This window comes from Mus pahari, chromosome 1 (assembly GCF_900095145.1).
Source record: "Mus pahari chromosome 1, PAHARI_EIJ_v1.1, whole genome shotgun sequence".
NCBI classification, from domain to species: domain Eukaryota; kingdom Metazoa; phylum Chordata; class Mammalia; order Rodentia; family Muridae; genus Mus; species Mus pahari.
The window spans coordinates 15,985,804-16,001,052 of NC_034590.1; the positions used below are offsets into that span (position 1 = coordinate 15,985,804).

General features: G+C 43.8%; 1 protein-coding gene across 4 annotated transcripts in view; it reads right to left on the minus strand.

Annotated features, from left to right (window-relative positions):
- Positions 1-11,414, minus strand: part of LOC110322740 (zinc finger protein 345-like) — a 17,674-nt gene extending 6,260 nt beyond the window's left edge. Inside the window, exons 1-2 of one of the 4 annotated variants that reach the window (XM_029546172.1) lie at positions 11,216-11,414; positions 9,072-9,291 (exon numbers count right to left, since the gene is read on the minus strand). In XM_029546172.1, coding sequence (XP_029402032.1) covers positions 9,072-9,206 — 135 coding nt within the window. In that variant the 5' untranslated portion in view covers positions 9,207-9,291; positions 11,216-11,414. Of the gene's footprint in view, positions 1-9,071; positions 9,292-9,608; positions 9,884-10,565; positions 11,055-11,215 lie in introns of those variants that run through there. The other 3 variants (XM_029546179.1, XM_029546176.1, XM_029546182.1) reach the window with 3 other exon arrangements.
- Between the last annotated feature and the right edge of the window lie 3,835 nt (positions 11,415-15,249).

Sequence of the window (15,249 nt, forward strand, 5' to 3'; positions counted from 1 at the left end):
AAGCTGCTTTAAGTATTGACTTCTTGCTTGGAAACTAAGTGCCAGATGAAACCTGACATCTCTGACTTCATTCTGGATCTTTCTTCTTGACTCTGGGTCACCTAACTACCTCTACAGATTATTAGCACATAGTACTCAAAGAGGACCAGTCTAAACTACCTTAATCCCCTTCAAAGATGAAGATACAGAGATTGGTCATTGTCCTTAACTTTAATTTTTCCTCTTGAGGTTGTATACTAAAGCAGAAGTAACCAAGAACCCTCTCTTGTAATAACCCTCTCTTCTTATTCATACATGTAGCTGCTTACTGATCAACTATGAAAACAAGCTTCCTATCTCCTGATCCCTAGTACAAAAATCAACAATTCTCTTTCTCCTTCCCTCCTCATCTCTTCAAACAGAGCTTCATTCTGTGGCCTGACTGGCCTGGAACTCACTGGCCCAGAACTTGTTATATGAATCAGGATGGTCTAAAACTGCAGTATCCTCCTGCCTCTGTGTAATAATTTCTCAAGATGTTTCTATTAAGTATTTTGTCCAGGTAAGGAGAAAAGAAAGATTTTATCTTAACACTCCTTTCTCTCTGTACACCTGTACCATGTACCTCATAAGACTTCTCATCCCACCTAGAAAAGAATACTCACACAAAAATAAATACACCAACCGTAGACACTGATTACATCACTTGAACAAGGTAATTTCAAAGACCACAAAATCTTACATATAGCTAGTGCTAATAAATGTAAGCTTGACCCCATCTTCCAAAGCTCCCACAGGTTTTGGGTGTCTTTATGGCCCTTGGTGTCAGAAACTCCAAATTAAGTTCATATGGACACCTCTTGAAACTATTTCCTACAGGTCAACTCAGGATCCTTGGTCTACCTGACTATAGCTTGTGATGGTCACTGTTAATTGTTAACTTAATGTGGGAAGACCTGTCCTAATTACAGAAGAGACCATTCTTGGAGCACGAGATCCTGGACTATAAAAGGCAGAAGAGGGAAAACAAAAACAAACAACAAAGATGACCTAGCAGTTTAGAACACTTGTTCTTGCAGAGTACCTGGGTTCAATTTCCAGCACCTACATGGTGCCTCACAACCATCTGTAACTCCAGTACAAAGGGATCTGATGCTCTCATCTGGTTTCTTTTGAGACAGGGTTTCTCTGTATAGCCCTGGCTGTCCTGGAACTCACTTTGTAGACCAGACTGGCCTTGAACTCAGAAATCCACCTGCCTCTGACTCCTGGGTGCTGGGACTAAAGGCGTTCACCACCACACCCGGCCTCATCTGGTTTTTAAAAGCACCAGGCACACACACTATGCACATAACATAAAAGCAAAAACATTCACCATACATATAAAATGAAATACCCCTCTGATATGGACTCAAGTTACACAGTGTTGCTCTGAGTCTCCCTCAGCCAACAGCAGCTACTAGCCATGAGTCACCGTCACACTAGACAGTACATGTTTATATTAGACACCAGCTTACCAGAACTATAAGGACCAGAGTGCATGTGAAGCGACACCAACAAAAAGCAACTGAGCCAAATCTAAAAACCTGTCACAATCTAAAGGATAACCCAAGTTATCCTTTAGAATAACAAGTTCTTAAGAAGTGATTAACACGGGAGAAAAATTAAGAGATTAAAAGAAACTAAAATACTTTTTAGTGACTCTGGATGTGTGGGCACTGGCTGGACCTTTTGAGGGAGACTCTACATGATACTATAAGCAGGACAGTGATATTAAAAATAACTTATGGTTATATAAAAAGGTGATCATCTCTGGGATAAATTCCAACACACACAAAAAAGGATAGCCTCTAGTATTTGGTTACCTAATAACATAGCAATGGAAAGGGGATGAACAGGATGGGACCTATGCTGAAATTACTCAAAGAAGGGGTTAGGAACACAATTCACTCTACTTTTACTTATGTATGAACATCTTAATAATACAGCACTGACACCCTTCAGGCTCCCACACGCATAACTGAGCACATGCTATTTCTTTCTGAGCTGCAAGTATGTTTGACAGATCTTCTAGGCTGACACTAGTGATGCCTGCCAACAGGCAAAGCACTGTCACTTACATGCTGTTTCTCTGTGTAAAATAGACTCTGTATTAAATTCCTTACATTAACCTGTCAGGCATATTACTGTGACTACAATGGATAATTCCAGAAATAGTCCACTGGAATGCCTAATAGAGAAAATACCAATTAATTATATTACTATGAGAAGTTTCCTTTGGAGGAGTCAACAATTTTTAATATATTTCATCCTGTGGCTAGAATGCCTGCACAGCTGGGATTAGTGGCACACAGTTTGAATTTCAGCACTTCTAAGGCAGTTGGCAGATGGATCTCTGAGAATCTGAGTCCAGCTGGATCTACACAGTGAGTTTCAGTACAGCCAGGACAAGAGAGAGAAAACCTGTACCAAAACCAAAACAAGCTCCCTAGAATGCATGCACCCCCAAAATTCACATCTACCTTTAATAGATAATCAGCTCATGACAGTGGAGCCTTCAGATAACCAATCTGCTAAGACTTCAAAGCCTTAATAACTGGGAGAAGCATGGGGAGCCTTTGACTCAAAAACACAAGAGTTCAGAGCTGGCCTCGGCTATACAGCTAGTTTGAGAATTTTAACATATCAAAAATCTCAGAAGGAATGAAAACTGATAACTATAAAGAGCAAAAATGAACAGTAAAATAATGTAAACAATAAAAACTTAAGTGAAAAAGATATCATAAAGGAAAATCAACAAAGTTCCTTAAAAATACTAAAATGTAAGCAAACAGCAACAGCAACAAAAATAAAGAAAAAAAGCCATATGTGGTGGTCTATGCCTATAATTCCAAGCCCTGGAAGGTGGGGAGAAGGATGAGGAATTCAAGACAACTGTCAACTGCACAGGGGGTTTGAGGCTAGTCTGGACCATATAAGACCTTACCAAGAAACAAAGAAGACTAAGAGTGAGGAGCAGAAAGACCAGGTAAGTAGATGCTCAAAAAGTAAATGGACACCAGAGTGTAACCTCAAGCATATATTATGAATACATAAATTAAATCTGCACGCAAATGCCCCGCTCTCAATGAGCTGACCAGCAGTGATCAGTAAGACTGCTGAGCCTGCACAGCTCTATCTACCTCACTGCATTTACCCCAGCAGTAGAGTGCTGGGTGTCAGACAACAGACCTCACCAACCTGACTGCAGTTTTCCAAACTGGCCTAAGTGATACTCTCAGCAGTGGCACCAAGAGCATTCCTCTGCTTCCTCGGGACACAGGCACATCTACACTTGATATTTTTAGTGTGGTTAATTTTAGACATTCCAGTGGAGGGAGCCATGGAGGAAGCTTAGCTTTTCCTGTTTCCTGAACCACACAAACAAGTCCCTTGCTCATTCAATTTTACATGGACTAATAAGCTTTTACGAGTAACCCAGCCACTCTGGAGGAAGAGGCAGGCGGATTTCTGTGAATTCGGGGCAACCTGGTCTACAGAGCTAAGTCTGGCCCAGTAAGGGCTACCCAGTGAGACCTTGTCTCAAAAAGAAAAAGACAACTTTCTCACTCTGTGCCTTGCCTCCTTCACAAGGAGGGAATTCACACTGAGGAGAGTGGAGGAGCTAGGAGAGGGAGTGACTGGGGAAGGAGAACAAAGCGGCTAAGGACCATGACATGCCGATGACACCCAGACAGTCCAGCAGACACTGCACAGGATAAAGTGAAATGACACAGAAAGCCTAATTTTCATACTCTCCATTCAGAAAAGTCACATTTCAAAATACTACAAAGCGCAAGAACAGGTCTACATGCCGCTAATCAAACGTCAGAACATTTTTGAAATCCTGCTTTTTAAAGGATTTTTTAAAAAAAGATTTATTTGTGTATATAAGACCACTGTAGCTGTCTTCAGACACACCGGAAGAGGGCATCAGATCCCTTACAGATGGTTTTGAGCCACCATGTGGTTGCTGGGAATTGAACTCAGGACCTCTAGAAGAGCAGTCAGTGCTCTTAACTGCTGAGCCATCTCTCCAGCCCTAAAAGACTTTTTTTTAATGTTATAAGTATGAGTGTTTTGCATCTGCATGCATATGCACCATGTGTGTGCCGTATGCACAGGAGGCCAGAAGAGGCCCTGGGATCCCCTAGAACTAGATTATACAGTTGTGAGCTACCATACTAGGAACTGAACCTGCTTCCTCTGCTCAACAGCAGTGTTAACTGCTGAGTCAGCTCTCTAGCAACCTAAAATCCTTTAAAAAAGAACAGTAACTGAGCTAAAAGATGGCTCAGCAATAAAGGCATCTCCACCAAGACTGACAATGGGAATTTTAGGCCCAGGACCCACAGAGTAGGAAGAAATGATTTCCAACTGAAGTTGTCCTCTGACGTCTACACTTTTGACACATGACAAAGAAATGATATTAATAATTATCAAAAGAATGAGGGGGGCTGGTGAGATGGCTCAGCGGGTAAGAGCACTGACTGCTCTTCCGAAGGTCCCGAGTTCAAATCCCAGGAACCACATGGTGGCTCACAACCACCCATAATGAGTTCTGATACCCTCTTCTGGTGTGTCTGAAGTCAGCTACAGTGTATAACAATAAATAAATCTTTAAAAAAAAAAAAAAAAAAGAATGAGGGAAGCAGCACATTAAAAATAAACAGTACTGGAGAGATAGCTCAGCAGTTAAGAGGTCATAGTTCAGTTCCCAGCACTCAAATGGTGGCTCACAACTGCCTGTAACTCCAGTTTCAGTGGATTCTATATCCTATCTGGCCTCCTCAGGCACCTGCTTGTACATGTACAAATTCATGCAGGCACAAACACATAAATATATTTTTAATTTTTTTTAACTTTTATTTTTTACAAAGATTTATTTTATATATGTGAGTACACCGTTGCAGTCTTCAGACACACCAGAAGAGGGCATCAGATCCCATTACAGATGGTTGTGAGCCACCATGTGGTTGCTGGGAATTGAGCTCAGGACCTCAGGAAAAGCAGTCAGTACTCTTAACCGCTAAGCCATCTCTCTAGCCAACACATAAATATTTTTAAAAGCTTTAAAAATAAATAGCCAGGCATGGTAGAACACACCTTTAATGTCAGCATGTGGGAGGTATTGGCAACTTACTCTAAGTCTGAGTCCATCCTGGTCTACAGGGCAAGTTCCAGGGCAGCCAGGGCTACCTAGCAAGAATCTTGCTAAATAAATAGTCTCAAACCACAAATGGTCGAGGAACCCATTCATCCTATTAAGACAGACAGATGGAGGGCTTCTAGAAGTCTTGAGTTCAATTCCCAGCAAGCACATGGAGGTTCACAACCATCTGTACCCAGCAAGCACATGGTGGCTCACAACCATCTGATGTGTCTGAAGACAGCTACAGTGTACTCGTATACATAAAATGAATCTATTAAAAAATCAACAAGACAGATGCTGGCCAACTCTCCCAGCACTCCTCAGTCCCTGTGGTTCCTCCCAGCACTTCTTGTCCTGCCTCCTACCCTAAACCTCTCTGTCCCAGCAGCAGGGCTTCCACTTCCCTTATCCTAGCTGAATCTGTACAGAACTCTGCACTCTCTTGGCCTCTTTGCCCTGGTTGGCAGCTTCCTCTCATGGTCGGGTTTAGTCTGTGGGCCATGTTTATCCTGGGCTCTTCCCTCTGCCTGCTTTCTCCCTTATATCTACAATAAAAATCTTGCCCATACTTTAGGAGAAGTCATGTCCTCCACTTTTTATTTCATTTTTTCATTCAATAAATAGCAGTAATTGGACCTAGTGAGATGGCTCAGTGGGTAAAGGTGCTTGCCTATCAAGCCTGACCCCAAGTTTGGTCACTGGAATCCACTTAAAGGTGAAAGGGAAGAACTAACTCGATAAAGTGTCCTCTGAGCTCCATGCCCACAAAAGAGGCAATCACATAATCATAAACACATATACACGCCACACACAAGTAATAAGATGCTTTCAAATGGGAAACTAGTTAGACATGATGGTACACATCTTTAATTGGGAGGAAGAGGCAGGTGAATCTCTGAGTTGAGGCTAATCATGGACTACACGATGAGTTCCAGCCCAGCCAGGGATATACAGTGAGATCTTGTCTCAAATGTATATGTAAAACATCTGAATGGTAGCATCCTTGGGCTAGAGTTAAGTAACAGAAGGTTTTAGCAAGAGCAAGGAGATTTCCAGCCCACAATGTAAGTCTACCCAGAGATATATGCAAGAAAAAGTGAAATAGCATTTCCACGATACATTCAAAGACAGGCACATTAACTCTGATATTTACTTAAACTAAATCTAGCCAGGCAGTGGTGGCACACACATTTAATCCCAGAACTTGGGAAGCAGAGACAGGCGGATCTCTGAGTTCAAGGCCAGCCTGGTCTACATTGAGAGTTCCAGAACAGCCAAAGCTATACCAAGAAACACTGTCTTAAAAAAGAAACATACAAATAAATAAATAAATAATAATAAAAATAAAATAAAACAGACAAAAGACAAACAAACAAAAAGAAAAGAAATAAAAGTTTAAAAAGTGACCACCTAAATCTGTGGTGTTTGTCTCTAGGATTTCCTGAATACCTCCAGTTTAGAGCACAGCAGTGCCCTACCAATGGCAGTCCCAGGGGTAAACAAAGAATTTGGGGTAAACATTAGTTTAAAAGTGGGTCTCTGTTTACTGGAAACCATCTTTAATCTTCCCCCTCAAAGGACAACTCCTTCGGCTCCTGGTCACTTGGGAACAGTCTGCATTAGTTGAAAGACCCCACCCTGCTAACATAAAATCTGCTTTTTTTTTTCCTCTTCTCCTCCTACCCCCAGCTACAGTTTGGCCCCAATAACCTCTCTTTCTATGCATGGAGGAGTCTAGTTTGGTGATTTATTGTGCCTTCACTTATACTCCCATCCCCAGGAGCTCCTTCCTGCAAGAGACACAACTAAGGGCCCTGGACACATGAAAGGAAAATAATTCTCAGATGACAGTGTAGAGGGCTAGCAGGACAATGCAGAGTGTGGAGCACCAAGGCCAGGAAGTCTCCTCAGGGGAGCAGGGAATGGGGTTGGCAGCCAGACCCTGGAGCACACTGCCAGGCTGGCAGCTGGGTCACATGAGTTCAACTGGCTGTGTCACCTGGGCCCCAACTTTTTTTTTTTTTGGAGACAGGGTTTCTCTGTGTAGCCCTGGCTGTCCTGGAGCGCACTCTGTAGACCAGGCTGGCCTCAAACTCAGAAATCCACCTGCCTCTGCCTCCCAAGTGCTGGGATTAAAGGCGTGCGCCACCACCGCCCGGCTTCCAACTTCTCTTCTTTAGACTGGGACAAGAACATCAGCTCAGGAGCCTCCTGTGAGGATTAGGACTGGGCCTGCACACAGGAAGCCACCCCTGCTGCTGTCAGCTGCTAACTCCATCAACAGGACACAGAAACACTTGGAGAAAATATTAGCACAATGAAAATCTAACCCGTAACACTACTCTTCAAAAAGAAAAAACAGTTGTGCATCAGGCAAAAATGTATGGACCAACGGGCAGCTGGAGTCACTTTGGACACAGTTGTTCAGAAAGAGGGGTCTGATAAGAATTGTACACGCAGTTAGGTACTGAAATTAGCAATCTGAGAAGTTGAAAATTGACCCTTTCCTGTGACGTCAACTTTAAAGTCTATCTTTCCCTGGAACACCAGACGGAGACCAATACAACTGTTCCTCTTTCGGATTTAAAACACCATACAAAAAGGTGTCAGTCTCAGAGCTCATTGAGGCTCATTAAGGGGAAACTACTTCCTGCTGGCCAAAAGAATGAAATCTCAGCTGTCATCTGTTCAGGGTGGAAAGGGGACATCCTGATCTGCTCCAAAGATCTGAACTTTATAAACTATTGTCCCAATCAAGAAGAGTTAATCCAACTCCTGGTTACCATTACTTGGACAGGGGCCACCCACCAGAAAAGTGGATTCATCTGAAGACATGGTAAATAGTTGGGAGGAAAAATTATCACCCTAACAGTCTCCCTCACAACAGTGCTTACAGATCTTCACTGTTAAGCTTCAGGCTTTTCTGAGCTCTAATACAGAAACTAACTTTTCCTTCTCTTTCTCAGATGCTGGTTCAAACGCATACTAAGCATGATTTCTTTGAAATACTAGGCTTCCTCAGTTTCTCTGAAAATGCTACACCCACAGCTGTCCCCTTCTACTGTGGCTTGCTGGCCTCACTGCCTGTATATAAGGCTTAATTCTCCATCTCCCTCCTCCCTGCAACTACAGGATTTTCAGGATACCTGCCTTGTTACTCTGTTGTCTTCCCTAAAACAGAACATGCGACATAAAACAGATCCATGAGACTAAGAACGGACAAATGAAAACTCTACCTCCTCACAGGCACCATTTCTTACAGGAATGGGCATAGCAGGAAAGCTTTAAGAAATGGGGCTGGAGAGATGGCTCAGTAGTTAAGGGCACTCACTGACTGTTCTTCCAGAGGTCCCAAGTTCAATTCCCAGCAACCACAGGGTGGCTCACAACCATCTGTAATGGGATCTCATGCCTTCTTCTTGTGAGTCTGGAAACAGCTACAGAGTACACACACACACACACACACACACACACTAAAACCTTTAAAAAAAGAAAAAGAACTGAGGATGGCAAGATGTAAAAGAGGAACAAACCTAAAAGAAGAGGACTCAAGAGGAAGAAGAACTTGACATTAAGTAGATGAGACATTATCTATAGTGATATAGACATGTAATAATCCCACAACTGGAGAAGTTGAGGCAAAAAAAAGTGTTGAGTTTGATAGCAGCCTGGGCTTTATAAAAGAATTCCAGGCCAGCCTCACATTAAGACCCTGTATCAAAGAAAGAGAGGGCAAGGGGGTGAGGGATAATTACTTAGTGTGGGCTCTCTCTATTTATCTTCTATCTATCTATATATACACAGTCCCTTCCTAACAAGATTAAGATGGTCTCAGAAGTCCGCACCTTCCTGCATCTGCCCTTAGACCCGAAGAACCAATCATGAAGTCACTCCTGCTTACCTCACATGACTCAAGCTGCTCCTCTGCACCCAATGACTGGCTCTTCTGTTGGAAACTTGGATCTGCAGCCATGGCCCCTCTGTCTTCTGTTCTTGACGTTTTCTTCGTAGCAAATCCAAATCCTTCAAGAGTCATGGACGTTGAAGAAGGGCTAGCTGTGGCACAGCAGGAAATCCTGAGGCCTGAATGAATGCAGTGGTCCCAGAGACACCGGAAATCACTAAAAGACAATGACCAAACATCTGACCATGAATTGGTGAGGGCCTATATGGAAGATCAGGTGTAGGCAGTATAGAGGATACATAAAAGCCCTGCTCTTATTATTAGTCTAGGTTCTAAAACAAACAACAAAAATCGCAAAACCATCCATTAGGAAGGAAGAACACACTGCAGCACTCACATGTTAACTAGCAGAAAACCAATGTACTAACTTAGTAGTTACAAAATGAGGACATAGGTCATAGGGATCCAGAATGCCAAGCTAGGGAAGGCTCACTAAACCCTCAGCCCCTGCCTGAAAAGAAGTAAAATACTTACAAAAAAATCCATACGCTGCCAACTGAATTTTGATTTCATTTCAAACAACCTTGCCAGCTACACATAAGCATTAGATTCTGCTTGATTTGCTTGTAGGTCACTAAATAGAAGAACAGGGGCACGTATGCAAGTTGTTTTCATTCTAAGGAACACCCTGGCCACCATATCTATGCAGTCCCTTCTCTAGTCAGCATCTAAAAACAGCATTCCTGTTTCCTGTTGCACAAAGCACTCAGGATGACAGCCAATTCTGATTCTAGTGTGAGTTTCTAGACATTTCCCTGTCTACACACAGCCACATTAAGAAAAAATGGCTCACCCAATCCTCACTCCCCCACTCCAACCCTATGTCTGTTTGCCCCCCCCCCGTGTGTGTGTGTGTCTGTCTGTCTGTCTGTCTGACTGTCTGTCTGTCTGACTGTCTGTATTTGAGACAAGGTCTATTATTTAGCTCTGGCTATCCTGAACTTGCTATGTAGACCAGGCTGTCTGTCTGTCTGTCTGTATTTGAGACAAGGACTATTATTTAGCTCTGGCTATCCTGAACTTGCTATGTAGACCAGGCTAGCCTTTAACTTTCACACTGTCAACCTCATTAGTGCTGGGATTTAAAGGCATGAGCTACTTACTACTCTCAGACTAATACACAGTTTTTTAAGCACTCCAAATCAGCACAAATATTAGGGTACAAATAAAACAGCCCAGTATTATTTTGGTCAACTGCCAATCAGTGATCTTTAACGTCTGTATAGGATCCCAAAGACAGGCAAGCATTGATGCACATAATGTCCTAAGGATTCCCAAATATGACTCTAAAAGTGCCCCAAAGAGTTAAAGTGTTTTCAATATTTGGGGTTATTCCTTCAATAATGCTGGTCACCCAGAGGTAGGAACGAATTAGTTGGAAAAGAAGACCCAACGGCAGCCCATAAAACAAGATTCCCTACTTTTACAGACCTTAGAAGAAATCTCTTGAGCTCTCAGCAGCTGAGCTACTAGACAGCATGCAAAGCGTGGGACCCCCCATCTCTCCCTCATCCGTGACAGCCCGAGCACACGCAGTTCCGACACCTGTGGGTCCTGACACTCGCTACTCTGGTAAAGCCGACGGGGTTTGGTTTCTCCTCACGTAGTGCTACGCGGAGTCAAGCCACAGTCACTGGCCACGCCGACGCTAACGACCAGAGTCGCCCTCACAAGCATCCCACACCCGCCCCAGGCTCCATCGCTGCTTCTGCTGACCCCTACGCCAAGCACGGCCGGAGTGGGGCACAAGCCACCCCGAAGTCCTCGCCCTTAAGCTCCCGACTCCCACCGGGGGACCCGCTCCGTGCAGCGCCCACTCACTGAGCCCCGCCCCCTAATGGCCTCAGCTGACAACTTTCACGGACGACCGGGTGAAAGCCCACAGGAGAGCACACTGGCAAGTGAGAAAACACCCAAGACACGGGAAACCCTCAGGAACAGGGTGAAAGCGCACCAGGCGACCCCCACCCCATCCGACGAGCCCCCGGCAGCCGCCTCAGCACAAACCGGCGCTGGGCACCGCACGGCGTCCTCCCACCCCCTGCGCCGCCGTCGCCGTCGCCGTCGCCGCCGCCGCTCACCTCGCACGGCACCGCCGAGAGCTCTGCACACGGCACGCCGGACGGCGACTTCCGTCCACGGAAGCCGAAGAGTCCCGGATGGAAAAGTTCCAAACCACCTCGCGGACCCGCCAGCGAAGTAACACACTCGAATGACTACAACATTTAAGGTTTCACGGCCACTCTTTATTTCCGGTGCCTTTTAGATTTCCGGCAGGACTTGTCCACGCCCAGTAGAATAATGCGCATGCCCACTAACACTTTTGACCCGTGAGTGCCTGCCAGCAGTCAGCATGGCAGACCAGGTGGTTCCAGTTCTTGGAAACTGTGGTGGTGGCGTGAGTGTGATCCGGACGTTGGCGGCCACCATCCAGTAACTTTAATTCCATATGGGCGGGGAAGCTAAAGACAACGCTTTAGAGTGGAAGTCTGAAAGCTGTCCCATATGGTGTGACAGGCCTGGCAGGAATTATGATATTCTAAAGAGACCTTTTGTGCCCCTTCTTTTACAGACTGTTGAGACAATGGACCCCAGAAATAGAAATTTCATGCTGGGAGAAAGGATGTGCTGAAGCCTGGAGGCAGTCAGAGCAGGGACTTGTCACAGGAAAGTAGACTCCACACCGTTCTGACAACTTCTTAGACCACTTTGCAGGACAGACTGCAGTCAGACAATGATAGTGAGGGGCCACAAACTAAGATTGCTTAGCAAGACTGCTGAGTTACATACCTCTTGCTTTCTATTTAAATCTAATTCTGCAGGGGAGAAGGGATGAGATGGTAGAGAGGTAGCTTAGCGGGTAAGTACCCAAACTGCTCTTAACTGACTCAATTCTAGCACTCACACATCAGCTCACAACTATCTGTAACTCCTATTCCAAGGGGGACGCTCTCTTCTGACCTCCAAAGACACCAAGCACACTAGTGGTACACAGATATTCGTGAAGATAAAACACCCATACACATAAAATAAAAATTGAAATCTTGTCCAGTGGAGGTGGTACACGTCCTTAGTCCCAACACTCTGTAGGCAGAGGCAGGCAGACCTCCGAATTCAAGGCCAGCCTGGTCTATAGAGCAAGTTCCAGGACATCCAGGAGAAATCCTGCCTCAAAAAACAAAAAGAAAAAGAAAAAGAAAAGAATTAAATCTTAGTCAAGTAGTTGGCTTATACCTTTAATTCCAGTACTCTGGAGGCAGAGGAAGGCAGATCACTGAGTCTGGGGCCAACCTGGGCTACATAACAAAATATAATCTCATAGCTCCCATTTTGCTATTGTGGAAAGATAAACTAGGCAAGATAGATCTCCATTGTTTTAAAATTGTATTTTCCTAAATTATGCAAGCTTTTGAGAAAAAAAAAACTTTAATGGGTTAACGGAAACTTTCAAATTAGAAAAATGGTCTGAGCTCACCTTTAATCCTAGTTTTAGGGGGCAGAGACAGGCATCTCTGAGAGTCTGAGGCAAGCCTGGTCTACATTGTGAATTCCAAGTAAGCCAGTATTACATGGTGAGACTGAGACTGTCTCATAAGACAATGGAATAAAACAAATGAAAAAACTGACAAGAGTGTACATCCATGCTTTTCCAAGGCAGAGAACATCTGGGAATATCTAAAGACTTTTTTTTAAAAGGTTTATTTATTTATTTTATGTATATGAGTACACTGTAACTGTGTTGATGGTTGTGAACCGTCGTGTGGTTGCTAGGAATTTGAATTTAGGACCTCTGCTCAGCTTGTCCCCGCTCACTCCCACTTAAAGATTTACTTATTGGGGGCTGGTGAGATGGCTCAGTGGGTAAGAGCACCCGACTGCTCTTCCGAAGGTCTGGAGTTCAAATCCCAGCAACCACATGGTGGCTCACAACCATCCATAANAAGATCTGCTTGTGGACGTTGTACATCGTGGTGCGCACTAGGCTCCGCACCACGATGTACACCGCACAAGCAGCTGCTTGTGGACGTTGTACATCGTGGTGCGGAGCCTAGTGCGCACCACGATGTACAACGTCCACAAGCAGCGCAAACTCAGAAATCCGCCTGCCTCTGCCTCCCAAGTGCTGGGATTAAAGGCGTGCGCCACCACTGTACTGGACCTCTTGTTCCTAACCTCAGGGTGGCCAAATTAAATACTTCTCCTTTATCTGTTTGTTTCCCTATTTCTCTCTTTAATTGTTTACAGATGACATTGCTCAGATCCCAGCTTGGTTGGGCTTTCAGGACCCAGGGTATAACACTAAAAATTATCAGTCACATATCTTTGGCACTCAGCCCTTCAGGTTTGTCGGCAAGCACCTTTACCCACTAGGCAATCTCATTACCCACTGTACTGGCTGCCTTTTTTTTTTTTTAAATTTATTTATTTATTTATTATATGTAAGTACAACGCAGCTGCCTTCAGACACTCCAGAAGAGGGCGTCAGATCTTGTTACGGATGGTTGTGAGCCACCATGTGGTTGCTGGGATTTGAACTCACTGCTTGTGGAAGCTGCTTGTGGACGTTGTACATCGTGGTGCGCACTAGGCTCCGCACCACGATGTACAACGTCCACAAGCAGGCAGCACTTTGCAGAAGTGGCCTGTATAATGGAAGGGGACTTTACAGGTACCTTTCTATAGTGTTTCTTTACTTTTTTTTTTTTTTTTATGACAGAGCTTCTCTGTATTCTGGGCTGGACTTAAATTCTTCATTTATCTGTGTAGACCTCACAAATGTTTCCATTACAATCTTGTGTCACCAATTCTGACTGAAAGGAAATTTCTTGTACCCGACAATTTAGAATCACTTCATGGCCACCACTGAACAAAAGCTTATTCTCGTATGCATAAAGTTTTGGGGGTGGGTGTTGGTTACTGTTGTTTTCATGTAGAAGACGACAGTGTGAGACAGAGGAGAACAAGGAGGAGAGTGAGAGAGCAGGTCAGAGAATAGCCGCAGAGCAACTCTGTAGAATGTGTTGATAAAGCATGACACAGTGCAGTGTAACCAGTGCAGTTCTTCGCCAGCGTGAAGAACATCAGCAAGATATTGTCAGCATTTGTGGGTGCAGGCACAGGAGGCATACTCCTTCTGCCACCGTCAGGGTCCCGAGGAGTTCCTCTAGAGACTTTTAGAGACATAGAACAGGATCTATGGCTTCTGCATTGAAAAGCATTCCAGGACTAAAAACAGAACTCAAATTTTTATTAAAGGTATTTTTAAAGATTTATTTATGTGTATGAGTGTTTACTTGAACGTACATATGTGCACAGTTGTGCTTAGTGCCCCTGGAGATCAGAAGAAGGTGCTGGATCCCTGGAATTGGAGTTACATACAAATGGTGGAGAACTACTATGTGGGTGCTAGAAATGAAGCCCAAGTCCTCTACAAAAACAAGTCCTCTTAAACATTAAGTCATAAATAGAAAGAAACTCAAAGCAATTTCACTAAAATCAGGAACAAGACAACCTTATCCACTGTTTCCATATCTATTCAAATATAATAACTGGAGTTTTAGCTACAGCGGTAAGACAACTGAAAAAGATCGAGAGAATACAAATTGGAAAGGAAGGAGTCGAAGTATTTTTATTGGCAGATGGTATAATAATATACGTAAGTAGCCCTAAATGTTTTTACCAGGGAACTACTTTAAGTGATAAACATTTTCAGTGAAGTGGCTGGACACAAGATTAACTTCAAAAAACAAAAAACAAAAACAAAACAAAAAACCAAGCCCATCAGTAGCCTTTAAAATTTTTTTTTATTTATTATTATACATAAATACACTGTAGCTGTCTTCAGACGAACCAGAAGAGGTCATCAGATCTCGTTATGGGTGGTTGTGAACCACCATCTGGTTGCTGGGATTTGAACTCAGGACCTTCAGAAGCGATCTCACCAGTCTATCAGTAGCCTTTCTGACATACAAATGACAAATGGACTGAGAAAGAAATGACGGAAACAACACCTTTCACAATAGCCTCAAATAATGTAAAATATATTGAGGTACCTCTAACCAAGCAAGTGAAAAATCTGTATGACAAAAACTTTGAAGAGAGAAATTGAAGAAGA